This window comes from Balaenoptera musculus, chromosome 15 (genome assembly GCF_009873245.2).
Source record: "Balaenoptera musculus isolate JJ_BM4_2016_0621 chromosome 15, mBalMus1.pri.v3, whole genome shotgun sequence".
In the NCBI taxonomy this organism is placed as follows: domain Eukaryota; kingdom Metazoa; phylum Chordata; class Mammalia; order Artiodactyla; family Balaenopteridae; genus Balaenoptera; species Balaenoptera musculus.
Window position 1 is genome coordinate 11466340 of NC_045799.1, and position 27696 is coordinate 11494035.

At 50.9% G+C, this 27696-nt stretch overlaps 1 protein-coding gene and 1 non-coding gene across 2 annotated transcripts; one reads left to right on the top strand and one right to left on the bottom strand.

The window, feature by feature from the left end:
* The first annotated feature begins 1109 nt into the window (after positions 1-1109).
* On the top strand, positions 1110-1182 carry TRNAQ-CUG. Its single transcript has one exon. It is a non-coding gene; the product is annotated as a tRNA-Gln (tRNA).
* Positions 1183-8670: 7488 nt separating this feature from the next.
* SNAI1 (snail family transcriptional repressor 1) lies at positions 8671-17273 on the bottom strand. The gene is made up of 3 exons (XM_036827145.1): positions 14741-17273; positions 13467-13994; positions 8671-9700 (listed from the first exon to the last, which is right to left on the bottom strand). The coding sequence occupies exons 1-3, from the start codon at positions 14820-14822 to the stop codon at positions 9516-9518; spliced, it is 795 nt and encodes a 264-aa protein (XP_036683040.1). The 5' UTR covers positions 14823-17273; the 3' UTR covers positions 8671-9515.
* Between the last annotated feature and the right edge of the window lie 10423 nt (positions 17274-27696).

The following is a 27696-nucleotide window of genomic DNA, read 5'->3' on the forward strand; positions in this document are numbered from 1 at the left end:
TTCTTTTTCTTTTCTCTCCTCTCTTTTTTTTTAATAAATTTATTTATTTTATTTATTTATTTTTGGCTGCATTGGGTCTTCGTTGCTGCGTGCGGGCTTTCTCTAGTTGCGGCGAGCAGGGGCTACTCTTCGTTGCGGTGCGCGGGCTTCTCATCGTCATGGGCTCTCGTTGCGGAGCACGGGATCTAGGCGTGTGGGCTCAGTAGTTGTGGTGCCCGGGCTTAGTTGCTCCACGTCATGTGGGATCTTCCCGGACCAGGGCTCGAACCCGTGTCCCCTGCATTGGCAGGTGGATTCTCAACCACTGAGCCACCAGGGAAGCCCTTTTTTTTTTTCTTTTCTTTTCTTTCCTTTCTCTCTTTCCTGTCAACAACTATTCAGTGAGGACTAACCACTCATGCATTCATTCATTTCATCATTCGAGAAACATTTGAAGTGCTTTTCGTGTGCCAGACATTTGTCTTTCTCCACTCACATGCTACCTACACAATATATATTTTAAAGATTGTATGGACATTTATAGTAGCTGCAAAGTTCTCAGGATACGCAAGGACCCCAGTTAACACATTCAGTCTCCTGGTGCTGGACATTTGGGTTGTTTACGGCATCCTGTTATTCTGAAAAGCTCAGGGTGGAATGTGTTTATGTACTTTTTATTTGATGATTGGGTCAAAAGTTGAACATGTTTTACTGATGTGCAAAATGAGGGCTAGAGAGGGCAGGGACTCATCCAGGGTCACAGAGTGAGGTATTGGTGGCACTTGGATCCACAAGGCAAGGACCGAGTTTCTTAGGAAATCCCCTGCCCAGCCCCAGCTCATCTCCCTAAGGTAAAAATGGGTTTCCTTGGGGGAGTCCCACCCTAAGCACCCTCCTGGGTGATACATGGCGCTCCTTTCTCCTTGCTGTCACCTTTTCAGCACATCTAAAATGGTTTTTCAGGCCACAGCACCAGCTAAATAGAATTGGGTTTGGGAGCACTGGTTCCCCTCACCTGAGGCCCTTCAAGCTTGTACCCACAGAGGGATGGGGGACATAGGACTTCACAGAGAGTCTTCAGCTCCCCTGGGCCCTGCCACCTGGCCACTCGAGGCTCCAGGGGAGGGATTTCCCTGGTGGTCCAGTGGCTAAGACTCTGCACTCTGAATGCAGGGGGCCCTGGTTCGATCCCTGGTCAGGGAACTAGATCCCACATGCTGCAACTAAGAGTTTGCATGTGGCAACTAAAGATCCTGCATGCTGCAACAAAAGATCCTGCATGCCGCAACTAAGACCTGGCGCAGCCAAATAAATAAATAAATAAATATATTTTAAAAAATAAATAAAAACTTTGCAATACCTTATTTATTTTATTTTTTAATTTTTTGGCTGCATTGGGTCTTCGTTGCTGTGCATGGGCTTTCTCTAGTTGTGGCGACCGGGGGCTACTCTTTGTTGCAGTGTGCGGCCTTCTCATTGCGGTGGCTTCTCTTTGTTGTGGGGCACGGGCTCTAGGCACACGGGCTGCAGTAGTTGTGGCTCATGGGCTCTAGAGCGCAGGCTCAGTAGTTGTGGCTCGCGGGCTCTAGAGCGCAGGCTAAGTAGTTGTGGCACATGGGCTTAGTTGCTCCGCGGCATGTGGGATCTTCCCGGCCCAGGGCTCGAACCCGTGTCCCCTGCATTGGCAGGCGGATTCTTAACCACTGAGCCACCAGGGAAGTCCCAATAATAGCCAATGTTTACAGAGGCTTTCCTCTATGCCAGGCCCGAGGCCAAGCAATTTATAAATATTCATTCATTTAATCTGTACAACAACCCCCAGAAGGAGGGGCTGTCCTTCAGATGAGGAAATGGACACAGAGAGGTTGAGCAACATGCTCTAGGTCACACAGCAGGTAGGCCATGGAGGAGAAATGTGAACCTAGGCAGTCTGGCTCCAGAGCCTTATACCTGTATGACCTAAGGTTGTTATGCGGATGAAATCAGGTAATCTGTGCAAAACAGATAGTGAACTGTCCTGAGCTGTTTATTGTTGTTATTATTATCATTGTTATTATTATTATTTGCCTGACTGGTTGCTCTTTGCCTCACTGAGTCTTTATTTCCCTCAGTTGCTGAAAAATCCGGACAAGGCATTGTCCTTGCCCCCGCTCCCTCATTCCCAGATATCTCTCCACTGCATCCTTTCCTCTGCCTCATCTGACACCAAGAGGGCGGGGAGTCTGTACTGCTGGTTTTGCTCCCTACACAGCTGCCCATGGGATCTTCCCAAAGAATGTATTCATTCATGTTCCTCCCCTGCTCAAACCCTCCGGCCCCTCCTGAGTGCCCCCAGGGTAAGTCCAAAATTGCCCCCCAGGGACTTCCCTGGTGGTCCAGTGGTTAAGAATCCGCCTTCCAATGCAGGGGACAAGGGTTTGATCCCTGGTCAGGGAACCAAGATCCCATATCCTGCGGGGCAACTAAGCCCGAGCGCCACAACTATTGAGCTTGCGCGCCCCAAAGAGAGAGAAGCCCGCGTGCTGCAACTGAAGACCCGACGTAGCCCCAAAATAAAAAATTAAATAAATTAATAAAAATAAATCTTAAAAAAACAAAATTGCCCCCCAGGCCTACATGGCCCTGGTCCTAATCCCAGCAGACCTCTCTCACCTGGCTCCTATCCCCCTGCCCCTCTCACACAGTAACTTCTGAGATCTGGGGTGGGCAGAGATTTTGCCTAAAGACCTCTCTCTTCCAAGAACCACAGAGACAAAATCCGACTCCTCAGATCTCCTCCTAAGGGTCCCCCTCCTCCAGGCCAGCTTCCCAACTCTCCCTCAGGGTTTGTTGGGTGAATAATAAAAAGTTCCCAAATCCATTCCAGGCCCTGAGAAAGGCTTGTCACACCCTTGGCTGTAACCACCTGCAGGGGGTTAAATTGGGTCCCCCCCACCACCACCCGCTGTCACCAAAAAAAATATATGTTCAAGTCCTAACCCCCAGATGTGTAAATATGACCTTATTTGAAAATCATGCTCTTGTAGATGTAATCAAACTAAGATGAGGTCATACTGGATTAGGGTAGGCTTTAAATCCAGTGACTGGTGTCCTTATAAGAAGAGTGGGTACACACTCAGAGAAATAAAGGCACAGAAGAAGCCCACGTGAACATGGAGGCAGAGACCAGTGATGCAGCTACAAGCCAAGGCTACCGGGAGCCGCCAGAAGCCGGAAGAGGCAAAGAAGGAGTCGCCCCCTAGAGCCTTGGGAGGGGGTATGTCTCAGCTGACACTTGACTTTGGACTTCTAGCCTCCAGAACTGTGACAGAATAAATTTCTGTTGTTTTAAGCCACCCAACTTGCAGTAGTTTTTTATGGCAGCCACAGGAAACTAATTTTTCACCCAACTGTGGGCACCCAGAGTGGGTCTAAGGCCCTAGGTACAGAGGGAAGTCGGACCAAACAAGCTCTTGCCAGGTGGGTGGTCCTGCCCTCATGGAGCTCCTAGTCTGAAACTTCTCCTGGTCTTCAGGGACCACACAGGATACCCCACCCCACTGGGTACCGTTGGGGACTGAACTCTCTTTTCCTGGTCCTACACCACCCCTCTATCTATGCACACCTTTGGCTGGCTACCTGGCTGAAGAAGGATGTGTGGTGTTTCTAGAAGATATGTTAAAGGACAGAACGGGCCCCTCTATGTGAGAGAGTCTAGGCAGGCGAGTGTAGTAGGTAGAGACCCAGACTCTGTTCTACTTCAATTTAAAAAGTTTTAATTACACCCACCCCAAAGGGAGAAGGAACAAAATGACAACAGTAATAAAAGAACTCAGGGTTTCAATCCCAGCTCTGCCACTTACTTGCTGTGTGACCCTGGACAAGTTACTTAACCTCTTTTGGTCTTGGTTTCCTCTTTCTTGAGTCAGTTGTGAAGGTTTAATGAGTTAATCTATACGAGGCACTCAGCACAGGGCCTGGCACATAGAAAGTGCCGCATGAGAATGGTGACAACGTTGTACTTCCTAGGGGCACACATATATTCATTCATCATTCATTCAGCAAAGTTTTACGGAGTGTGCTCCTCCTGTGAGAGAGACGAGAGGCACCGCGAGACTGCACTATGAACAAAGCAGACGAAGTTTCCACCTGCGTGGAGCTGCCCTTCTAGTGGGGAAGAGAGTCAACAGAGAAACTGTGGATAGTGAAATACATGGATTGTCGGATGGTGACAAGTGCTATGGAGAAAAAAAACCAAAACAAAACAGGGCAGGGCATGGGGGCTGGAATGTAAAGGGGAGAGGGATGGTGGGGGAGACCAGCCACGTGAGCTTCTCTGGGGGCTGAGTCTTCCTGGCAGAGGAACAGCAAGTGCAAAGGCCCTGAGGTGGCAGAGGACCCCTCGTGACTGGAGGAAGTGAGGGGGGTAGGGGAGGGGATGAGGCAGAGGTGATGGGGCCGGATCGTGCAGGCCCCTGTGGGCCAAGGTGAGGACTTTGGCTTTTCCTGTGAGTGAGATTGGAGCCATATGTGCATGTAAATATTTATTGTTTTAATCTAGAAGATATAAACTAAGCCCTTCACAGTGGCACGCTGGAGACAGTAAAGGCATCAGGATAGGGTGTGTTGATCACAGATCACTTGAACCTCACATCTAATCTTTTCATTTTTTCTTTTTTAATGAAAGAATAAATTTCCCTAACATTTGTGAAATTGACAATTTGAAAGCAAAAAGGAGCAAGGAGGACCCAGATCCCTGCTCGCCAGAGTACCCCCCCCCAATCCCAGCTCAAGGGACATCCATGAGTAAGCCACCGGATCACTAATGGGGCCCAGATGTGCCCAGAGGTGGCCCTGGCCGCAGACCTGCCTGCCTGGACACTTGCACGGAGACCAGCTTTACAGCCAGTTTATTTCCTGGACCCGTTTTAAAGAAAAACCCAGGGGAGGATCTAAGGGCCTGGCCAGACCCTGCTCCTCCCCACCCAATCTTTCCTAACCCACAGCTCTGAGCTGCTGCCCAGACAGAGGAGGGTAGTTCTTCCCTACGGTAGAAAGCAAACCAGTAAAAATAGAAGGAATGATGGAGCTAGAAAAATCACCATTTGGCAACCACCATAATAATAATTGATTTAGGCAGAAAACACCAGCGAGGGCTAAACCTTGTGGGTGGAAGTTTGAGGAGTAACGTGATATTCACGTGGCCCTGGAAGGTCTCCCCACAAGATACGGATTAAGTACAGAAGGGGAAAAAGAGGAACTTTATCCAGGCGACACCTGGCAGACACCACCTTAACCAAGTGATCAAAGTTGATGTCACCAGGAATGGGACAAACTGACGTCATGTGCCCCATGATACGTTGCACTGAGAAGGATGCAGCCCCACTGCTGTGGTTCTGCCAAAAGTGCACAGCTCAGATCTCATCATGAGGAAGCATTGGGAAAATCCAAACTGAGGGACGTTCTATAAAATACCTGGCCTGAACTCTTCAAAAATATCAGAGTCACAGGGGCTTCCCTGGTGGTACAGTGGTTAAGAATCCGCCTGCCAATGCAGGGGACACAAGTTCGAGCCCTGGTCTGGGAGGATCCCACATGCTGCGGAGCAACTAAGCCCGTGCGCCGCAACTACTGAACCTGCGAGCCACAGCTACTGAGCTCACGTGCCACAACTACTGAAGCCCGCAGGCCCCAGAGCCTGGTCTCCGCAACAAGAGAAGCCACCGCAATGAGAAGCCCACGCACTGCAATGAAGAGTAGCCCCCGCTCGCCACAACTAGCGAAAGCCTGCGCACAGCAATGAAGACCCAATGCAGCCAAAAATAAATAAATAAATTTATTAAAAAAAAAAAAAGTCAGACTCACAAAAGACCAAGGAAGGAGCTGTTCCAGAATAAGAGAGACTAAAGAGGACAAGTAAATGTAACGTGGGATCTGGATCTCTCCCCACCCCCTAAAGTGCTACGGAGGGCATCACTGGGGCAGTTGGGGAAACCTGATTATGACTGTGGATTGGATAATAGCATTGCACCAACGCTAAATTTCCCGATTTTGATCATTGAACTGTGGTCATATGAAAGAACGTTCTTATCCTTAAGAAATACCCGCTGAAATACTTCGTGGTAAAGGGGCATCATGCCTACAACTTACTCTCAAATGGTTCAGAAAAAAAAAAAAGTGGGCATGTGTATGTGCGTATACAGAGAGAGAAAATGCAGACTTGCATTTGATAAAATGCCAATCGAAAGATTCCAGTTTATTGTACTTTTCTTGCAACTTTTCTGTCAGGTTGAAACTATTGCAAAATCAAAAGTTTTAAAGAAATCTAAAAAGCCTGGCTCCCTGCTCTCTCCTGCCTGCCTCCATCCACCCCATTCTACCCCTGCCCCCGCCTAGAGATGGCTTTGATTGTTTTATTGTAAATCCTTCCAGAGTTTCTGTATGCAAATACAAACAAGAATGAATAACATGCTCAATTCCACCCTTCTTCCCACAAAAGGGAGCATGGTCTGCATGTTATTTTTTTCACTTAGCTAAATGTGGCTGAGTTGGGGCTTGTCCACATCAGAACACAGGAACCATCCTTCTTTTTATCCCCACCCCCGCTACCGGGTCCAACATCTCCTTTAAATAATCCCTAGTAACTCGCACCCACCAGCGCTCAGGTGTGCCTGGCACAGCTGCTACAGATTCTTCAATCCAACCATCCCCCGAGGCCTCCACCCCTCTGGGCCAGGCCAGCAGTCATCCCTCTGCCTTGGGCCTTTCACTGGCTCCCAGCTCTGACTTGGCTAACTCCATTCTCCACCAGGATGGGGGGAATCAGTGTAAAAGTAAAGCAGGCCTCATGGCTCCCCTGCTTAAAATGTCCCCGTGGCTGCCCTCTGGGCTCAACAAAATCCAACTCCTCCTCACCACCTGCACAAGTGCTGCAGGAGCTGGACCAGCTCATCAATCCCACCTGGTCCCCCCAGCCTCTCTGCCACCCTGGTGTTTTTCGGCATCGTGGCAAGCTTATTCCAGCCCCGGAGTCTTTGCACTTGCTGCTCCCTCGCGAGGCTGGAGCTCTCTTCTCCAGGTCTCCGTTGGAATGGGCGCTGGGCTGCAGCTCTCCTGCCTTATCGGAGGGTGCCCTACCCCATCACTCTCTAGTAGGCGCTCAATTTAATTCCATCTTGGCACGTCACTGTAGGAAAGCAGCTTATTTAATCACTTGTTTGTTTTCTGTCTCCCCTGCTAAAACATTAGTTCCCTGAGTGCAGGGACTGTCTCTCTGTTCAGGGCTGTAACCCTGGGGCCTAGAACAGGGCCTGGCACACACGGGGCTCATCAAAACCGATTGGATGGACATCCCTTTACCGTCTCCGGGGAGGAAGGCGCTGTCATCACCCTATTTTAGAGGCAGCAACTGGGGGTCCGAGAGGCGGAGAGCCTTGCTCCAAGGCCTTGCGAGCCAAGGGCATGAGCCTGGTACCTGACTCCCAGAATGATCAGAGCCTCGTGCACCCATGTTGAATGCCAGCTGGGAGTTTCCATGAGGCCCATCCCTCTGGGAGTGTGTGAAATCAATTATTCATTCACCATCAATGTCAGCACCTACTACGGGTGGATGTATGACACCCAGGGACGTGGGACACAGTAGGCCTTCAGCAAATTGACGCCCAAGCCCCCAGCCCCCCACCGACTCCCTAACTTCCCTTCAGGGAGGCCAGCTACAATTTGGCGATTGTTAGAGAACTTTTTTTTTTTCTTTTGGGAGGAAAGCTGCAAGTCATTAAGGGCTGCTCCCGGCCTGCGGGTCACCATTTCCTGTTTAGAAGAAAGAATCATCTCTCCTTTGGAACACGAAGCTCCCCCGCCCCTGGCCTGACTCTGGGGCTCTGGGACGCCCGCTCAGCTCCCCGCAGGAAACTGGCACCTTCGGCACCTTTTGTGCTCAAAAAGGACACTCATTTTCTCCTGGCCCCAGGAGGGCCCCAGAGGTGAGGTCACCATGACAGCCTGCCGGGAGTGAATTATCTCAGCCCGGGACGCAAGCTGACCGTCTTCCCGTCCTGTCCTGTCCTCGAGCAGGAAGCAGAATGACCCCTACCCTTTGGCCCGGCTTCTCACCCTCCCGACTCCAGCCAGCCAATTTCCTTGCATCAAAGGCCATTTGGTACCCAGGGGCCAGACAGAGGTGTGGGTCTGACAGGGAGGCCGGAGCGGGGCCTGGAGCCCTTGGAAACAGGAAGGACGTCCTCTGCCCCCTTCTTGCTCGTTGCATTCCACTCCCTCATCTGGGAGCAGCGCCGCTCCCGCCCCAAAAGACCTGCAGTGCTGGGGAAGGCCCCACAGCAGGCCTAGCTGCTAAGACCCAGGAGCCCGCTTCTCGCCCTGTGGGCCTGGTCGGCTTCAAAACGGGAGCACGAGAGGAGTAAGCGCCGCAGTGTAGAGACCACTAAGAAACCTGCACACACAGCCCTACTGCTCACTGGCCCACAGGTGTTTCCCAACCTCCGCATCGGACAGGACATCCAGGCTCGGAGGAAAACCCACCTGCACAAACAAGGTCCCTGACAAACCCAGAGGTCCAAAGCCATGGGATGTTTAAGAGGCCAAGATTTAAGGCTGTGTCAGGAGTATCTGAGCTCCACGAATCCCTGCCCCCTCCTCCCTCCCTAAAGGCCCTTTAAAATACCCACTCCACTATAAAACCAAGTAGACTTTTTTATATATAAATTAACCACTTTATTGAATATCAATAAACCGAACATATAACTATACAAAACGTTTCCTTAGTACAAAATGTCGCTTGCAATATAAATACCAGTGTACCTTTAAAAATGTAAACATCTTCCTCCCGGGCCCACCTGTCGGGCCCCCGAAAATAGTTCCGGGAGACACATCAGTGGAGCCGAAGCACCCCACTTGGGCCCCGGACAAGTGAAGGCAATTATTCACAGTCCCTTTGGAGACGTTGTTAAATTGCCCGTGAAACAGGTGCCACCATGACAAACAGGAGGCTGAAATAGCTGCCCAGGCCCTAGGGCATCCTGGGGTCTAGACGCTGTCCTTGTGTCAGGGACCACCCCCGCGAGTGCACCTGGGGGTGGATGTTTGCATAGTTAGTTGCACCTTCTGGAGGGGGTGGCTTGAGGGTTCCTGTAGGGGAGGCTGGGGTCCCCTGAGTGGGGTGGGAGCTTCTCATCAGTCTGCTGGCTTTTGTCCTGGAGCTCAAAGCAGCTGTATCCAAACAGCTCTGGATACACAAACCCACGCAGAAAGGCCAACTCCAGAACACTCTGGAGCAGCGGCTGCCAGGAGGGGGTCTCTGCTGCAAGCCACTCTCCCATCAGCCGTCCACAGAAAGGCCCCCCTCAGAGCCCGGTGAGGCGCTCAGAGCAGAGGACTGGGAAATGGTCCTCAGAGTCCTGGGGGGCCAACGCAGCCAGAAGGCGGAGCTCAGGAGGGAACTCTGCGGCAGCGAGAAGGATGCCGGGTCCTTCCTTCTGGAGCTGGGGGAGGCCACTGCATGGTGCGGGGAGGGCCCGGAGAGGCGCAAGGAGCCTTGAGAGTCAGCGGGGCCCCCCTGAGCAGCCTGACTCTTGGTGCTTGTGGAGCAGGGACATTCGGGAGAAGGTTCTGGAGCACGTCTTGCACTGGTACTTTTTGACATCCGAGTGGGTCTGGAGATGGGCCCGCAGGTTGGAGCGGTCAGCGAAGGCGCGGCTGCAGTGGGGGCAGGAGAAGGGCTTTTCGCCTGGGGAGAGAAGACAGGAGGGAGCTGAGTGAGACTCAGCCACTTGGGAGAACAGCTGATGTCTACTGAAATCCCCACCCACCCCCGGCTCACCCCAACCTTGAGGAACTCCTGCGACCCAGAAAAGCCAGGCCATTCAGTGTCCAAAGGCCTGGATTTGGCAGGGAGCGCTGCTGCTTCCCACCGTGTGGCCCTGAGCAAGTCAGCTGGCTTCTCTGAGCCTCCATTTGCTCATCTGTAAAATGGAGCTGTTCATCCCCCACTCATAGAGGCTGGTAATTGAGAGAAGGTTGAATCAAGTACTTTTCCTGCCCTGCCAGCAGGAAGTGCTCAACAATGACAGTGATGGCAACTGTGTTTGCTGAACACTTTGTGCCAGGGACAGTGGAAGCATTTTACACTATCTCATTTAACCCCACCTTTGTCCTGAGTTTAGAGATGGTGAATCTGAGGCACAGGGAATATGCAGCGTCTCAGCAAGAACCAAATAGCCCGACTCCAGCGCCCTTGATTTTAACCACTACACAGACTGCCCCTCAGTTAAGGGGGCTGTAATGGGTGTTCCTTATTAACCCCTGGATTTACTTCCTCTTGGAGACAAAGCTTAAGAGTCAGCCTTAAAGCCCCACCCCACCCCCATTCCCCAGCAGGTCACTCCTTTATCCTGCTTCCCCATCAACTTGGATCACACTCAGGGTAGTTTCAAGTCTGTCCGTCCCCCAGTCAGACTGAGTCCCATGAGGGCAGGATCCCACCCCACCCCCCGACCCCGAATCCATTCCAAGCTTCCAGCCCAAGGCCCAGAACCCCCAAGAGGCTACAGAAACCTTTTACCTTATGACTTATTTTTTAAAAAAAACCCCACCTGTGGCCCTCATTCACCTGCCCGGCCAGGCTGTACTGAGAAGAGTCTTGCACTCAGGGCTGGGTACACAGTGAGAGCTCAATAAATGCTTGTACAACAATAAGTCTTTTTTTATAAAGGTCTCAGAAGAGCCTGACTCCTCAATCACCACCAGAAAACACCATTCACCAACTTTTCATAATTCCTGCCCCAATCAAGAGACTGTAACTCACATTCCAGAAACGTCAAATGCTGCAGCATTTCCCAAATAAAGTCAGAAGGGTAACGCATTAAACAAATACTAATCAGGCTCCTACCACAGGCCAGGCACTATTCTGTAATACTGAACAGTCTTTTCCAGAAGAAACTACATTCTCCTATCCTTCCATTCCCAGCCTTATATGCCCCTAGGCCAAGACCCTCTAGTTGAATCCCAGTGCTGGAATTGAGAGCTGGGAATGAATGAATTCCAGCACCCTCCTGGGTGCCTGGGGCGCTGCGCTGAGCAGGGAGGGCGGGGTCCAGAAGTCAGATGCCTGCGGCCCACTGTGGAACCACGTTCATGGGCTCAGTCTCCTGGGGCAGGTATACAAGGAAACAGGCCACCGGCAGAGAGCAGGGACCTAGCCAGAGGATTGGGGAAGGGACACCTGAGTAACCTGCTCTGCCGTTATTGAGCTGCCTCTGCATACCAGGCCGGAAGGGTTTGATGACTGCAGTCTACAAGGTCCAAGGGAAGTTCCTCCTCATTCACACACTCCTTTGTGAACTCAGGGCCCATGCTATGCAGGTCTGGAAAAGGGGAAGGAGTCCTGTAATCCCCACTGCCCCCTCACCCCCTTGGCCGAGGTGAAGGAGCCCTGGCTCCAGCCTATGGGCTGTGACTTGGGAAAGTGACTTCCTTCTCTATGCCTCAGTTTCCACACCTGTAAGATGGGGTTTATGACGGCACCTCTCTCTTAGGACTGTTGGTGGATTTACCGCCTTGACACAGGTGAAGGAAGCCCTGAGCACCACGCCTTCCCCCGCCTCCCGCACTGCCAAGTGCTCAGTGAACATTATCTTTATGTTTCTTATGATTAGACACAAACCTGAACAAAGGGGCAGGCTTGATGGGATGTGAGGGGTGCAGCAGGAGTCAGTAGACCTCCACCCCTCGCGGATTCCCCCTCCCCAGCCCAGCCACGTCTTTATGGTGCTCCTGGAGTGTGAAATCGGCACCAGACCGGCGGGACAAAGGCCGCCGAGGGGGGCAGTGTACATGCGATACTCCCTGGATTAAAGCGGCCTGACACACTGCGGGCCAGCAGCTGCGGCCCGGAACAGGTGCTGGGCACTGCTGCCCTGTGCACCTGCTCCACCCCCCAGCCCCGCCTCCTGGGCGCACCATTAAGGCACACAATGGGAGTTGATGAGGATGGCACTGGTGCATTTCAACAGGCTTTTTGTGTCTGAGCCATGCCTTTACATTAAAATAATGTCCAAGTGGGAGGGGAAAGAAGCTGAGGGGCCCAGGGGAGCATCTGAGGGCTTCCACTCCTCCCAAATAGAGACCCCATCAGCTGGGCAGGCACCCAGGACAGAGGACAGGCAGTTGGACCCTTCCATGTTAAAATCAGGGCTGTTTGTGCACCAAGTAAGAGACATGGGTAGCAGCCACAGTCTGCAAGCTGTGGAGGATGCCTCCCCCCGCCCCCACCCCCGTAGGAGTAATGATGACACCAGTAATGCCTGCAAAATGCCAGGCTTCACAAACCACCTCACTGACCCTCACGGCTCACTCAGAGGTCAGCCACCGGATGAGGAAATGCCACAACTGAGTCTCCAACCTGGCCAACCTGACCCCCAAAACCAACAGTCATGACCCTTGAACCCTCTTCTCCCTCAGCAGACACTCTCCAAAGAGCAGCCCCAAGCAGTGTTGCCTCCACCATTCATGTTCTGAAAAGGTGGAGTCGCTACCTTTTCTGCATTTCCAGAAAGCTAAAGACTAGAACAGGCTCCATTTCATAATTTTCTACACATTCAGCATTGCATTTTTTGAAACATCAAGACATAATTGTGTTTTCTGCCAGCAAAGGTGTTCCCGGGTCTGCATGATAGGATTAAGATTATCTCTTCAGCAGTGTGAGTCGGGGTGGGGAGAGCAGATCTGAGAACCATGATGATATTATAAAGCGATTAAGGAGCCACTGAATCTAGACAACCCCCTATGAAATGCTACCATAACCCACCCTGTAAGATTATATTATAATCGGAGAGGCTCAGAGCGTTAAATCACTTGCTCAAAGACACACAGCATGGAAGCAGAATGAATACCAACTATGATTTTTGTGTGTACTGATCATGTAACAAGCACTGTCCCAGGTGATTTCTGTATGCTTTCTTTCATTTAACCAGAGCAAAAACCCTACAAGGTGTTTCTATGCTCATTTCACAGAGGAGGGTACTGAGGCTAAGAGAGGTGAAACAGTAGCCCAAAGTTTGGGGAAGATCCCAAAGCAGGATTCAGAGGCAGGTGGGGAGTCTGACAACATCCTGTCTGGCTGGGGGGGGAGGCGGGTGGGGGAAGGTGGAGCAGGGTGAGCCCCTTCACACCTGGCCCCAACAGCAAGGTGTTGGTTACACCTTTCCCATACCCAGCTCCAACCCATTTGGCTGAGGAACTGAGCCTGCAGAGGGACTTGTAAAAGTTATCTCCTTAGCCCATCTGCTTAGCTGATGAATGAATGAATGTTTCTGCCAAACTTTTCAGAGCCAGGCCCCTGAACTCTTGAGCTAGGAGTCAGGAGACTGGGCGGGGGTGGGGGGTGGGGGGCTCAGTTTCCACAATCTGAAAATAACAGCAAACCCATCTTACAAGAGCTGGTAGCAAAGGCAGTGGGACAGTGAGAAGGGCAGCCAGCCTGCAGGGGTACTCACCAGTGTGGGTCCGGACGTGGCCCTGCAGCAGCCAGGGCCTGGAGAAGGCCTTCCCGCAGGTGCTACAGACGCAAGGCAGCGTGTGGCTTCTGATGTGCATCTTAAGGGCACCCAGACTGATGTACTCCTTGTTGCAGTATTTGCAGTTGAAGGCCTTGCGAGACTGGGGGTCCTTGGCCACGGAGAGCCCAGCCAGCTGCTTGGGCAACTGGCCCAAGCCTGGGAAGGCAGCATAACCCTCGGCCTCCAGGGAGGAGGCTGAGGTGGAAGAGAAGGACGAAGGAGCCGGTGAGGGTGGGCTGGGGGGCTGGGAGCCTTTCCCGCTGTCCTCGTCAGACAGGGAGGTCAGCTCGACGGCCTTGGGGATCTCCTGGGGCAGAAGAGAGGCCCAGCCAATCGGCTGGGCTTGGGGTGCCAGGAGAGAGTCCCAGATGAGCGTAGGCAGTGAGGCCGTGGGATTGAGGACCTCAGGCGGCGGGATGGCTGCCAGCAGGTGGGCCTGGTCGTAGGGCTGCTGAAAAGTGAACTCTGGGGGGAGACAGGGAAAAGGGCAAGGTCAGGGATTAGATTATTCAGTCAGTCAGCAAACATTAGCCTGATGTGGGCCAGGGGCTGAGTGGGGCTGGCACTCAATGCTTAGTAGATGAATAAAAAAGATTCATGACCAGGACAGACAGGTTCCTGCCCTGGCAGAGCCCCCTCCTCAGCCAGGTCACCTGGTTCTCCCATCTCAACCTCCAGATCTTACAGGAAGGACCCCCCCCCTTCCCCAGCTCCAACTCAAGGAGGTCATTCTCAGGTCTCCTTCCTCCTGCGGTGCCCAAGTCCCCAGCCTGAGGCAAGACCCCCAGCTCCCTGGCCCCTAATCTCCCCAGTTGCCGAGGCACCACCCCTGTCCCCCTTCCATACACATCTCTTCTCCCACCCCCTTCCCCAAATCCTCTGGACTCCGGACTCTTTCCAGCCCCTGGCCGGCGTCTATCCAGACACAAGCCGCCTCCTCTCACTTCTGTGCTCTCGAGGCGCCCGGCTTCTCGGCGGTTAATTACTCCCCTCAGCCCAAGACCACCGGCCTCTAAAAGCCCTCTCCCAATCTCCCGGATCCACCTGCCCCGGCCTATTCACACCCAGACTGTTATCTTTTGACTCGACTTTGGCCCCTCGACTTTGGCCCCTCGATTTTGTCCCCAAGCGCCCTGCCTCTCAAGTGCCCCCCATGTAGCCTTCGCCTGCCTCCCCCAAACTCCCTGGGGTCCGGCACCCCGTCCACTCACCTGGAGAAGAGTCGTGGAGCTCGCTGTAATTGGGTCTCCGGCGGGAGCAGGCGGACTTCCTGACGAGGAAAGAGCGCGGCATGGTGGCCGAAGCACCGAGGGTAGCCGGGTCGTGCTGGGATCCCAAGACCCTCCACCCGCGAGGCCGTACAGCTACGCTATGCGTGGATACTGGCCGCCAACTCCCTTAAGTACGCCAGCCGCGGGTGGGCGGGGCCTCCTACGGCCGCGCCCCTTTGTCACCTCCGCGCCAATCGAGGCGCGCCTTCGCTGGAGGCCACGCCCCAAGCAGGTGCGCCGGGGTCTGGCGGGGCTCGCGCCGCGTGGCGCTGGGAGCCGGGAGGGGCCGGTCGGGCGCTGGGCCTAGGGGCTGCACTCATCGCCCGGCTGCGGGCTGCCGGGGGCGGGGCGCCGGGAACCCCGGACTAGGCGGGACCCCCTTCGGGACCCGAGCTCCAGCCAGCCCGACGCGGCACGGTCGCCCGCCTCTGGCGCCCCCTGGCGCCGCGCGCCGCGGGTCTGGACACCTGACGTTCCGATACTGCCACCGCCTCGGGTTTGGGAAGGGCGTGCCTTCGCCCGTAAGGTGACTCGCAAAGAGCGTGGGATTGACAAGGGACAATACACAGTTCAGGGGACGGAGAAGAGCAGTGGACTTCTGCACGTGGTTGCTGACTGTGCCGTGCACACAGCCCTTTTTTGCAAAGCAAACGGGCATCATCTAGGAAAAATGCATTCGTTCCCTCAGTGTTTACTGAGTGCCCACTAACATGCCAGGCACTGTTACCGGAGCTGGGGGTACAGCCCTGAACAAAAACACTCGGGGTCTCTGCTGAAGGGTAGCTCCCGTCCGGCGGAGGAGACAGACGAAGTAAACAGACATTCCAATGCAAAGGGAAGTGTGCTTGATGAGGGGAGAACCCACGGGCACTGTGACAGTCAAGAGGCGGGTCACTTGACAGGGGGTCGGGGGGGGGGGTGCCACTTACCAGAGGAAGTGAAGAAATACCCAGGGGAAAGGCCTGAGGTTAGAATCAGTACTATTTCAGAGCCACTGAGAGCAGCTTCTCAGGGCTGGGGGTGGGGGGGTGGGCAGGGCTGATGGGTCAGATCTGCCGGGCACTCCAGGGCCTGGAGGAGTTTGGACTTTGCCCCAAGGGCACTGGGGAGCCAAGGAAGAATTTTCAGCTGAGGAGGGACCTGTTTAGAATGGTTGAGAAAGAGTACTCTGGGCAGGTGGGAGAAAGAAGTGGGGAAGGGTGGGGCTGAGGTGGTCTCCTCACTCGTCTGGGGACATCAATACTGTGCCTAAAGGACCTAATGCTGGGCTCCAAGGGGGGCACTGACTGATTCATTGTGGGGTGGGCCCAGGGGAGGGACACTTCATCCTCAGCTCTCCTGTGAGCCCACCAACTTTGAGGGCCATGCCCTGCCTGGAGTGGGGTTGTGGCACAGAAATAAATCCACAGGTCTTGCCCACGGGTTTCCACCTGTGAAGCAAGGACGATGAAAACCTGTAAGTCCCTCCACTCACCACCTAGAATGAGGGTAGGGACAACTGTCTGTTTTGGTCATCAGGTGCTGGGGATAACAGCTGTGAACAAGACAATCCTTACCATGTTCTAACTGGTGAGGGGAGGGTAAGGTAGGGGAGGCAGGCCATGCACAGTCATTACGAAGAATATAGCCTCTTCTACATCTGTTTACTTTCAATCACGATTTTCCACATGCATCCAGAGGGAGGAGTAAGGCTGTGTCTCTCTGCTCAAAACCTCCCATGTTCCTATCTCACCCAGAGTAAAAACCAAAGTCTTCACCACGGCCCTCCACCCTGCTGATCTGACCTCTGCTGATCTTGTCTTGAGCCACCCTCCTCCTTCCCCCTGCACAATGATACCACCCTTCTTTCTGTTCCTCCGCATCCCAGCCCTTGCCTACCACAGGACCTTGGCACCTGCCGTTCATCTTCCCTGCCCCCTAAATCTCTCTCCCCAGATCTTCACCATGTTGGCTCCTTTTCTGTCTTTGTTTCAGCATTAACTTCACCAACTGCTCAGCCTCATTAGTAATGAGAGAAATGCAAATTAAAACCACAGTGAGATACCATTTCACACCATCAGAAAGATAAAAAGTTAAAATTTGGTCACTAGCAAGTGTTGAGGGTGTGAGGACAGCAGGACTTTCGTTCCATGCTGGCGAGAGTGTCATAGGTACAAGCCACTTTGGAAAAGTTTGGCATCAGCTAATAACAGGTGACTCTCCTCCTAGCAATTCTACTTCCAGGCCAACTGCATCCCAGAGGTTCTCAGCCCTGGCCGCAGATTAGATTCCCTCAGGGAACACCCTAGCCTGGGCCCCACCCCCAGAGCCATCCTGATTTGATTAGTCTGGGTGGGACCCTCTGGTATTAGCATTTAAAAAAACTCCTCAGGTGATTCTAGTGAGCGGCCAAGGTTGAAAACTGCTGCCAGCCCTAATCCCAGAAGAAACAAGAGAATATTCATTGCACCGTTGTTCCTAATAGCAAAACAAAAACAAAAACAAAAAACAAAAAAAGTGGAAACAACCCTAACGTTCTAATGTTTATCAAAGGATTAATAAACTGCAGTTCATTCCCATAATGGAACATATACAGCAATAAAAACAAACTGCAACTCCATGCAACAACAGGGATAAATCTCAAAAACATAATGTTAAGCAAAAAGAACCAACTCACATGCATACGGTTAGTTGGATTTACATAAGGTTCAAAAGCAAGCAAACGAAACCCTTTATTGTCTAGGAATGTATATGGAGGCGGTAAAACTATAAAGAAAAGCAAGGAAATGTTTAATACAAAATTCTGGAGAGTGGTTAGCTGGGGGAGAAGGTGCTTCTAGAGAGTTCTTGATAAAGTTGTTTTAAGCATAGAAAGATATTTATTAGTAGTCTTGAAACTGTACAGTAGACAATTTAAACACTTTTGGTAAGAATGATATATTTAACACAAATTTTATGTCACCTCAAGGGAGGCTTGCCTGATCATCCCAGCCAAAGTAGCACCCTGCCCCACTCACAACATCACTGTTTATTGCATTACCCTATTCAATTATCTTCAAAGCTCTTAGTAGGGGCTCAAGTACTTGGTGAATGACTGATTACTGGCTGTACCTCCTCCTGGGTCACCCTGTGCGAGTTACCCAGTCTCTCGGAGCCTCAATTTCCTCAACTGTGAAAGGTGGGTGTTCTGTCTCCTGGAGATGTTGGGATGGGCAGAGTCCAGAGGCTGGTACTCAAAACACCATTGCCTGGGCCTGCCTCTCTCCATTTTCCTTCTGTCGGTCACCTGCGCCCTGGAGGAGGTGTAAGGTGGGGGAGGGGCCTTTCTCAGATCTGGGCTGTCCCCTCCCTTCCTATTGAACTGTCCCGGCGGTTTCTCCTCCCGGGTCACCCTCACAACCCTCCCTCCAAGAGGCGGCGGAGACTACGAGGTGGGAGGGGGCTTTGGGCGAGGCGAGGCCCTGGGCGGCGAGCCAGCTCCCGGAGGTGCGGTCCCGGCCTCCTTGCAGGTGAAGGCGAGGCGACACTTTTGATGCTGTGGTGTCAGGTCCTCCCGGAAATGGACTGGCTCTGCGGCTAGGCTGCAGCAGACCCGGCCGGCCCAGCCCTGCCCACGGCCCTACGCCCCGGGGCGCGGCCCTGCGGCGCCCTCTGCTGGCCGTCACGTGGGGCCGGGTGCACACGCCTTTAACGAGGATGAAAACTGGTACAGCTGCCTTGGAGAGCAGTTTGGGAATATCTAATACGGCCAGGAAAGGCCTCTGAGAGAAGATAAATTTGAATAAAGGCCTGCATTTTCCACGGGTGTCCATCCCCCACTAAAAGAACAATAACTAAAAATGTGATTTACAACCCAACCAAACAAAATAGCGTCCCTCCATCCCAGATCTCCATTTCCCTCTGCAAAGGTAACTAAATACTTTTACCAGTGTCTTGTATGACCTTCCAGAGATGGTTTTTATAGAGACAAGGAGATATATGCATATGTGAATATAATATGTACCTCCCTTTTTTATGTAACACAAATGGGAGCCTATACGCTAGCCTACTTGCTTTCCTCCCAAGTAACTATACTGCGTGTCTTGAAAGTTGTTCCAATCAAAGTTGTTCCATATCAAAGTTGTTCCACATCATCCACATGTAGCTCCCTTCATCTGTTGCAGGGCTGCAGACTTTTTCATTGCATGGATTATACCATAATCACACAATTTATCTAACAAGGGGACTTGTGATAGGCATTTAGATTAGAATATAATTTTTTGCTACTACAAACAAGGTGGCAATTTCAATGAATGTCTTGTACACACATCTTTGACCTGAAGTGTAAAGATATGTTATAAAAAATGTTGAGGGAATTCCCTGGCGGTCCAGTGGTTAGGACTCTGCGTTCTCACTGCCGAGGGCCCGGGTTCAATCCCTGGTCAGGGAGCTAAGATCCCAAAAGCCATGTGGTGTTGCCAAAAAAAAAAAAAAGGTTGATACATTTGTCCAAATGTCCTCTAACGAGGTTAAACTAAATTATACTTACCAGCAGGGAGGTGGGGGCCCTTCTCAAAACCTGGTGGAGGCAGGGTATTGTCAAATTTTTTTTATCTTTTCCCATCTGATAAGGGAAAGTGAGATCTCCTAGTTACAATTTGCATGTACATGATTGAAGCATCTCTTACATACTCCAAAGCCATTTCCTTTTCTCCATGTCCTGAACTATCCCTGTGAGTCTGTCCTTTGGTCACTGAGTTGATGAACTTCCTAACTGATAAATACTCTTTGTATATTATGCCAACTGGCCCTGTTGATTATTAGATCATTAATCGGTGAGTGGATCAATCAGAGCGGATCAATCAGAGTGGATCAATCAGAGAGTTAATCTCGACCGGGAAGAAGACATTGTCCATGGGAATTTCAATGAATGAATCAAGGCTCAACCTCCACCCTTATCCTTGATTTAAAAAAACAAAACCTCTTGAGTGTCTCCCACTTGCCTGAATGCAAATAGTGATTCAGCCTCGGGCCTTGACTCAGAAGGCGCTCTGTCACCATCCCAGGATACAAAAGGCTTTCAAGGGAAGTTTTTGGGTCCAAGTCCATTGGGCGTGGCCGAGTTGGGGGCTCCAAGAAAAGATGGATAAGCCCTTTTTGTTCCCATTTACTGAGCACCTGCTGTGTGCCAGGCTCTGTGCAGGAGCCTCACCCACACAGGTGCCCCTTTAGCATCCCCAAGTGGTATTTGACGCTCCTGCACTGGAGCCAAGGCCCACATAGGACCAGTTGATACATTACAGTGCAGTCAGATTAGCCACCTGTCAGAAAGAAGGAAACTCTAGATGTAATGGATGTGGAATCATATCTAGACATGAAGTGGTAAAAAGCAAGGTGCAGAACAGCATGCGCAATGTGATGCCATTTGCATATAAAGAGGGAGAAATATGTGGGTATTTCTTAGAGACACAGAAACAACCATTGGAGGGAGAACTAGAAACTGGTCACAGGGGGATTGTCTCTGAGGAGGGGATCTGGGTGGCGGCCGGGCAGGAGTGGGAGGGAGGTTCTTTACTATCTGCCCTTTCCTGTGTCTTAAATTTTTTTAAATCATTTGCAAGTATTAACCTCATTAATTATTTTTTTTGGGATGGCCATGCCTCGCTGCATGTGGGATCTTAGTTCCCCGAAAAGGAGTAGCACCCGTGCCCCCTGAAGTGGAAGTGCAGAGTCTTACCCACTGGACCGCCAGGGAAGTCCCTAACCTCATTAATTCTTTTTTTTTTTTTTTTTAATTTATTTAATTTTGGCTGCATTGGGTCTTCATTGCAGCGAGCAGGGGCTACTCTTCTTCGCTGCGGTGCGCAGGCTTCTCATTGCGGTGGCTTCTCGTTGTCGAGCACGGGCTCTAGGCGCGCAGGCTCAGTAGTTGCGGCGCACGGGCTTAGTTGCTCCGTGGCATGCGGAATCTTCCCGGACCAGGGCTCGAACCCGTGTCCCCTGCATTGGCAGGCGGGTTCCCAACCACTGCCACCAGGGAAGCCCTAACCTCATTAATTCTTAATAGGGTAGCAAAAGTTGTCCATCATGGAGGACCTGTTAAATATATAACAGTCCAATCAATGGAATATTTTGCAGCTGTTGAAATGTTGAAGCCTGTCTATGTACATAAAAATGCTCCAAGGCTCACATCTCTCTCATAGGAAAAGCCAAAATATTCACACCACCATGAGGCTCTGCGGGACTGGGCCCCCTGTGGCTCCTCTGAATTCACCTCCCCGACGAGGCTCCAGCCACAACGGACCACACCAGGCATGCGCCAGCCTCAGCACCTTTGCATGTGATGTTCCCTTTCTGTGGAATATCTCCCCCTCCCCCCACCCAGACGGCCACCAGGCTCAGCTCCTCACCTCAGGGAAGTCTCCTCCGGCACCACTTCATCCCCCACCTCCCCAGCCTCTCACACTCCTTACGCCCTCTCCTTGTCTGGCTTTTCTCCCCAGCACTCAGCAAATATCTGACATCATGTATATTTTACTTATTTTACTGACTGCCCTTCAGACCAGAGGTTAGCAAACTACAGCCCCCAGGCCAAATCCAACCTGTGGTTTGCTTTTGTATGGCTCTTGAGCTAAGAACAGCTTTTATAGACAAACAGTTGCTATCAATTTGAGGAAAGGGAGTTCTACCTGGGCAGGAAGTATCTGTCTCCTTCACTGCTGTGACCTAAGCCTGGTTTATAGTAGGTGCTCAACAAATATTAGCTGAATGGATGAAAGAACTCATATACTTTTTTTTTTTTTTGGCCACGCTGCGCAGCTTGCAGGATCTTAGTTCCCCGACCAGAAATTGAACCTGGGCCCCCTGCAGTGGAAGCGCCGAGTCCTAACCACTGGACTGCCAGGGAATTCCCACTTTTAAGTGAAAAAAATTCAGGTGAACAGAATATCTCAGAGGCTGCCTGTTGTGCAGAACTTAATAAATTATAAGTTTAGGCCCAGACTGTACAATTAGACCCAAGAATCTGGTTACTTCTGAGGAGGGAAGCAGACAGGGGTGGGAAGGAGATTTCTTTTTCTCCAAACCATTTCTGAAGGGTATGAATGTTTTATTTCAGATGCATGTGTCACCATTTCAAATAAAATACTTTTTCATGAAAAAAAACCCAACCACAAAACCCAAGCAAATACTGACTGCCTGCCGCTGAGACCCAGTTTCTTCATCTAGTAAATGGGGGTAAATAAGTAGGGTGACCAACCATCCTGGCTTGCCCAGGACCGAGCGAGTCCTGGGACGGTCCCAGGCAGCTGGGAAGAGGGGGTCTCCCTTGGTAAAAGGCAGTTGTCCAAGGCCTTGAGGGTGGTGGGTGGATGTGTGGGTGCTGAGTGGCGCCCTGAAGCTAGACCTCTCCACACCTGCTGGGCCGGCATCCCACCTGGAGGTCCACTGATGTTCCAGACCTGACACAGGTCCCTGGATCTCGCTAAGGTGCAGAGCGCATCTTGCCTGGCTAATCATGCGTTTGCCAAAGGGGCTGACATCCGTTATCTCGCAGACTATCTCGAGCGCACTAATTTGCCTTGGCAGCCTCGCCCCTCGGACTGCACTGATATCGCCCTGTTATCTCCACTTCCTGACAGAAGGCTGAGCCTGTTTCCAGGTAAGGCCCCAGGGCCTCCTCTCTCCCCACCTGTGCCCACCTTTCGCACCTGGAGACCTTTGTGCATCTCTGGACCACTGAGTGTGGCAGATATTGCCAAGGAGGGGAAAGTGAGAACAAACTATTTCCTTAGGTCAAAGCTACCTTAGTCTCGGACTCAAAATAAAATCCAAACCCTGCTCTTGGCTCACAAGATGCTACCTAACCTCGGGCTCGTCTCTTCCTCTGTCCCCGCTGTTCACCTGCTCCAGCCTCAGTGACCTTCCTGCTTCCTCTTCATACAGGTTCTTGCCCATAGCAGGGCCGCTGCCCTTGCCGTGCCCTCTGCCCACGACGGCCTTCCCCAGAGCTCTTCTCAGTTCATACAGCACCTCCCAGATGCTAATGTCATCTCCCTTGCCCACTGCCGCCACATTGGCCCATATGACCCCCACAGCAAGCCCTGAGTGGTAGGCAAGATTATCAGCCTCTTTTTATAGATGAGGAAACCGAGGCTCAGAGAGGTGACATGCTAACATGCCCAAGTCACAGTGAGCAAGCGATGGGATGTCCCTGGCCTAGCAGGCTAGGATATTGTAATAAATCAGCCAGACACAAACAAGCCCCGATGCTCGAGGAGCTCACAGGTGAGGGAGGAAGAGTGGTAACGGGCAATTCGCCAACCCCGAAGGACCCAGGTGAGTCAGAGGAGTGAGACTCTGACCGACTCCAGGCTGAGGTCACAAGGATGGGCAGGTGAGAAAGGGAAGTGAGAAGACATTCCAGGCGGCAGTGACCGCTGACCACCATGATTAAGAAGCCCAGGGGCAGACGAGTGTTCCAGGATGAGAAATGAGTTCAGATGGCAGAGGCTCCGGGGCCAAGAGAGCCCCAGGCCCCTTGAGCCCACCTCCCCCATGAGGCTCCAGCCACAACAGACCACACCAGGCATGCTCCGGTCTCAGCGACTTGGCATGTGGTGTTCCCATTCTGTAGAATATCTTCCCCCCAGATGGACCTTGCAGTTTTTGAGATTGCCAGTCTTTTTTAAAATTAGAAATGTTCAAATGGAGTTTAGAAAACTATGGTTTGTTTTTAATATTTTTATTTAACACATTAACACTTTTAAGACATATATGCACATTACTGCAAAGCACAAAGGTGGGGTCCCACCTAGCCCTACCACCTGTGGTTGTGTGACCCTGGATAGGCCCCTTCCCTTGAACTACAACTACCACGTAGGTTGGGACCTAGAACCTGGAAAAGCCACCCCAGAAGCCCTCCTCACAGGCACGTGTACACAGACACAGACACAGATACACAGACACCCAGACACACACACACACACCCTCTATCTTGATTTCACCTGGCTGTTCTCACTGATCTTGGAGATAGGGTTGCCAAATAAAATACAGATACCCTATTAAACTAGAATTTCATATAAACAACAAATAAGCTTTTAGTATCAGACTGCATGGAACAGAATTATTCTTTACCTGAAATTCAAAATTAACTGTATCTCTTGTATTTTTATTTGCTAAGTCTGGCAGCCCTACTTGGAGACTGGCTCCGACCAGCACTTAGAGCACAATCTATATAACCAGTCCCCTGCTGATGATGGGCAATGAGGTTGCTTCTCATCTTCTGCTTACAATAGTAAGCAACAGTCCCATGATAATCCTTGCACAAAGGACACTGACCTCATCTACAATTGTATCTGTAGGGTGTGTTCCTAGAAGTCGCTTAGTCACTCTCTGCCTGAATTCCTGTGGCCAGGCTGTCAGGGCCTCCATGCCTCAGACCAGCTCCCTCTCAGTCTCCCCGGAGAGCAGCAACCCTTCTCTATCCCAGTCTCTCCCTCCACCTTGTTCTTTCTCCTTGTCTCTCTCCATCTCTGTCTCTTTCCCACTCTGTCTCTCTGGGAGTCTCTTTCTGACTCTGTCTCTCTCTCTCTCTCACTGTCTCACCTTGGGCATGTCTCTCTCTGTCTCCCCGGACTCTGCCTGCCTCTGTCTCTCTCAGTCTTTCTCCCTATTTCTGCCTCTCTCAACCTGTCTCCATTTGACCCGGCAGCTCTGTATATAAAATGCTTAGATGAGCAGGCAAGACATATTTGGAAGGATGCTCACTCTAGCACAGTCCATAACAGTTGTGAAAATTAATAAAGGGAAAGAAACCTCACTAAAATGGAGGTGGGAGGCCAGAAGGGGGAGCTCTCATGCATATGCCACTAGAAGTCAATACAAATCCCAACAGGGGATGTACCTTGCATCTCTGGCAGGAAGTGACGCTATTTTAGTAGTACCAGCAGGAGGAAGAAAGATTTTCTCCTTGCTTGACAATAGCTCGGCCATTGAGAGACTGTCACAATGCAGCCAATGACAAGGCACTATACTTTGAACTCCCAGTTTCCTCCAATGGACTTTTTGTTTGTAACAGTCCCTCCCAACTTCCGCTTCTCCTCTATAAAAGAGTTTCCTCTCCTTTGTTTTACCAGACTCGCATGTGGTTTGCCATAGCTGCATGTCCCGATTTGCAATTCTTTGCTGCTCCTGGATAAACTCATTTTGTTGGTAAAATAACTGGCTGTATTATTGTTTTAGGTTGACACAGTCAAACTGGAAACAACCTAAATACCCACTGATAAATGAAGTATGGTCCATCCTCACCAGGAGCATCATGCAGTCATTAAAAATGACACCACAATGACAGGAAGGATGTTGAGAGATAGATCGTGGCGTGAAAAATGCAGGTTATAGGCCAGAAGGAAAGCATTTGCCCATTTTAAGTTTCAATCAAAAATATGGTGATCCAAGGACATGTAAGTATTTCATTGAAGAAATGATCACTGGTTGTCTGTGGGGTGGGATGAGGAGTGGTTTCCACTTTCTTTTTCAGATTTTTCTGCTTTACCTGTCTTCTGTTATTTTTTAAAACAATAAGCATTATAATTCTTAACATTGTGCATATTTGCTTTATCATTTTATTTATGTATTTATACACAGGCATGTATAATTTTCTTCTGAACCGTTTGAGAGTAATTTGATATGCTCTTCTATGCATATCTCCTAAGAATAAGGACATTCTCTATGTGACTGTGGTGTAATTATCAAAATCAGGAAATCTAACACTGATAAAATACTATTACTTGTTCCACAATCCATAGTCAAATGTCAGCAATTGGCCCATTAACATCCTTTAGGGCAACCCCTATCCCATCAAGAATCCAACCCAGGATCATGCAGCATTGCAGTTGGTTGCTTGCCTCTTTAGTCTTCTTTAATCTGACCTTGACATTTTTCAAGAGTTTCGAAGAATGTCCCTCAGTTTGGATGACTTGCCTGATGTTTCCTTATAATTAGACTCAGGTTAAACGTTTTTCTGCCAGGAACCTCGGAAGTGCTGTGTCCTCAAGTGCATCCCATCAAGTCACCCACGGTTTGTCCCATTATCGGGGATACTAAGTCTGATCCCTCAGTAAAGAAGGTGTCTGCTAGGTTTCTCCACTACAAAGTTACTAATTTTCCCTTTGTAAATAATTTGTGGGGTCATCATGTGAGACCAAACAGATAGCCTAGATGATTTTTATAAGCAGAAGAGTTAGCACTAAAGTCTTGTAAGAACTGAGCTTGTCTGCCTGGTTCTAACCATCAACTGAGCGGCTGCCCCACCCCAGCTGCAATAGACGTGTTGTAACACTAGCCTGTGTACAGAATAGAATTTCCTACTGTAGCCTAAGGATGCGTTTTACCTGAGGCTCTTTTTAAAAGATACAGATTCCCAGGCCCCACCCACATCTGCCAATCAGAATCTCTAAGAGAAGAGCCTGAGAATCTATTTTGGAGCAACTGCCTCCCAGGTAATTCATGTCTTCAGGGCAAGTTTGGGAAACACTTCACTTAATAGTAGTACTTAGTCATCAAACATTTACAGCTGCTAGCTGCTTGGGTGAGGCTGAGCACTGCTGGGTCGTCTCAAGAATGGAGGAGAAAAACAGTAGTGGCACTGGTAGCTCACATTTATTAAGCACTTATTTTGTGCCAGGCCCCGTTCTAATGCTTGACGTGGATTATTTCAATAGATTTCCCACAACTCCGTGAGGAAGACATGTTTATTAACTCCATGTTACAGATGAGGAAACCAAGGCACAAAGAGATTAGAATAAGTTGTTCGAGGGAATTCCCTGGCGGTCCAGTGGTTAGGGCTCTGCGCTTTCACTGCCCAGGGCCCGAGTCTGATCCCTGGTCGGGGGACTAAGATCCCACAAGCTGCATGGCGCGGCCAAACCAAAAAAAAATTGTCCAAGGTCACACAACTAGTAGTGTAGATGCTGGGGACTGTGCAGTGTGCCTGAGACCATGCGTCTATTCACACCTCTATGCTGTACCACCGAGTCGCTCCTGTTCTGCTCGGGCAAATTACTCACCCTTTCCCTCCTCCACTCCATCATGTGTGTAATGGCAAGGCTGGTTAAGAGGATTCAGTCAGATTGACTTTTCTGGAGTATCCTGAATGACTGGTTTTGGTCACCTTTCAGGAGAGAAAGGAGGGAGGATTAAATAAAAATTATTTGAGGGCAGGCGCTGTGTCAGGAACCCGGGATGAGAATGATTATCTATTGTCGTTATTCCTGTACTCATTAACGCCCTGCTGAGCCTCATATGGGACATTCAGCAGATACCGCGGAAGGCCAGGGGATATTGAGAGAGGAAAAAAGGCAAGGGAGCTTCCAGGGATCACGTCGAGGGCCTGGGCCGGTCAGGTCCCCACCAGGCAGCAGCCATCTTACCTGCCCCCGGTCTCGCCCCCTCTGCCCGGCAAGTCCTGGCTCCTGCGCTTCCGGTTTGAGGACCCGCCTCCCCGCGCTGGACAGCGGGGCCAGCTTCTTTCAGGCTCTTTTCGCCACCGTACCGGCCCCTAATTCCGGGCTGGAAGAGTCGCCATGGAAAGGAAGTATCATTGTAAAAGGGCTCCCTTTAGTTCCATTTCAATTCTAGGAATATTTACTGAGTATACTCGGGGTCAAGCATGGAGGACAGTGGTGCACGAGACAGGTATGGTCCTTGCCCTCAAGAGCTTTACTAGTGTGCGAGGCAGCCATTAAAACAAGCAACTGCACAGATGATGATTTAATGACAAGGTGTGAGCTGCCTGGCATATAGCAGATGTTCAGGACATTACTCTGCTAATATACATTGACTGGGGTTTCCAGACTTAACGGATAAAAATACAGGACACCCAGTTAAATATGAATTTCAAACAAACAACAAATAATTTTTTAGTATGAATATTCCTGGTG

What these genes read in the sequence shown, in the direction of transcription:
- SNAI1 (XM_036827145.1), bottom strand. Translation starts at nt 14,822, where the DNA reads ATGCCGCGCTCTTTCCTCGTCAGGAAGTCCGCCTGCTCCCGCCGGAGA. An exon ending in GCTCCACGACTCTTCTCCAG is followed by an intron (nt 13,995 to 14,740) that starts GTGAGTGGACGG and finishes GTCTCCCCCCAG; the next exon opens with AGTTCACTTTTCAGCAGCCC. An exon ending in CCACGTCCGGACCCACACTG is followed by an intron (nt 9,701 to 13,466) that starts GTGAGTACCCCT and finishes TTCTCTCCCCAG; the next exon opens with GCGAAAAGCCCTTCTCCTGC.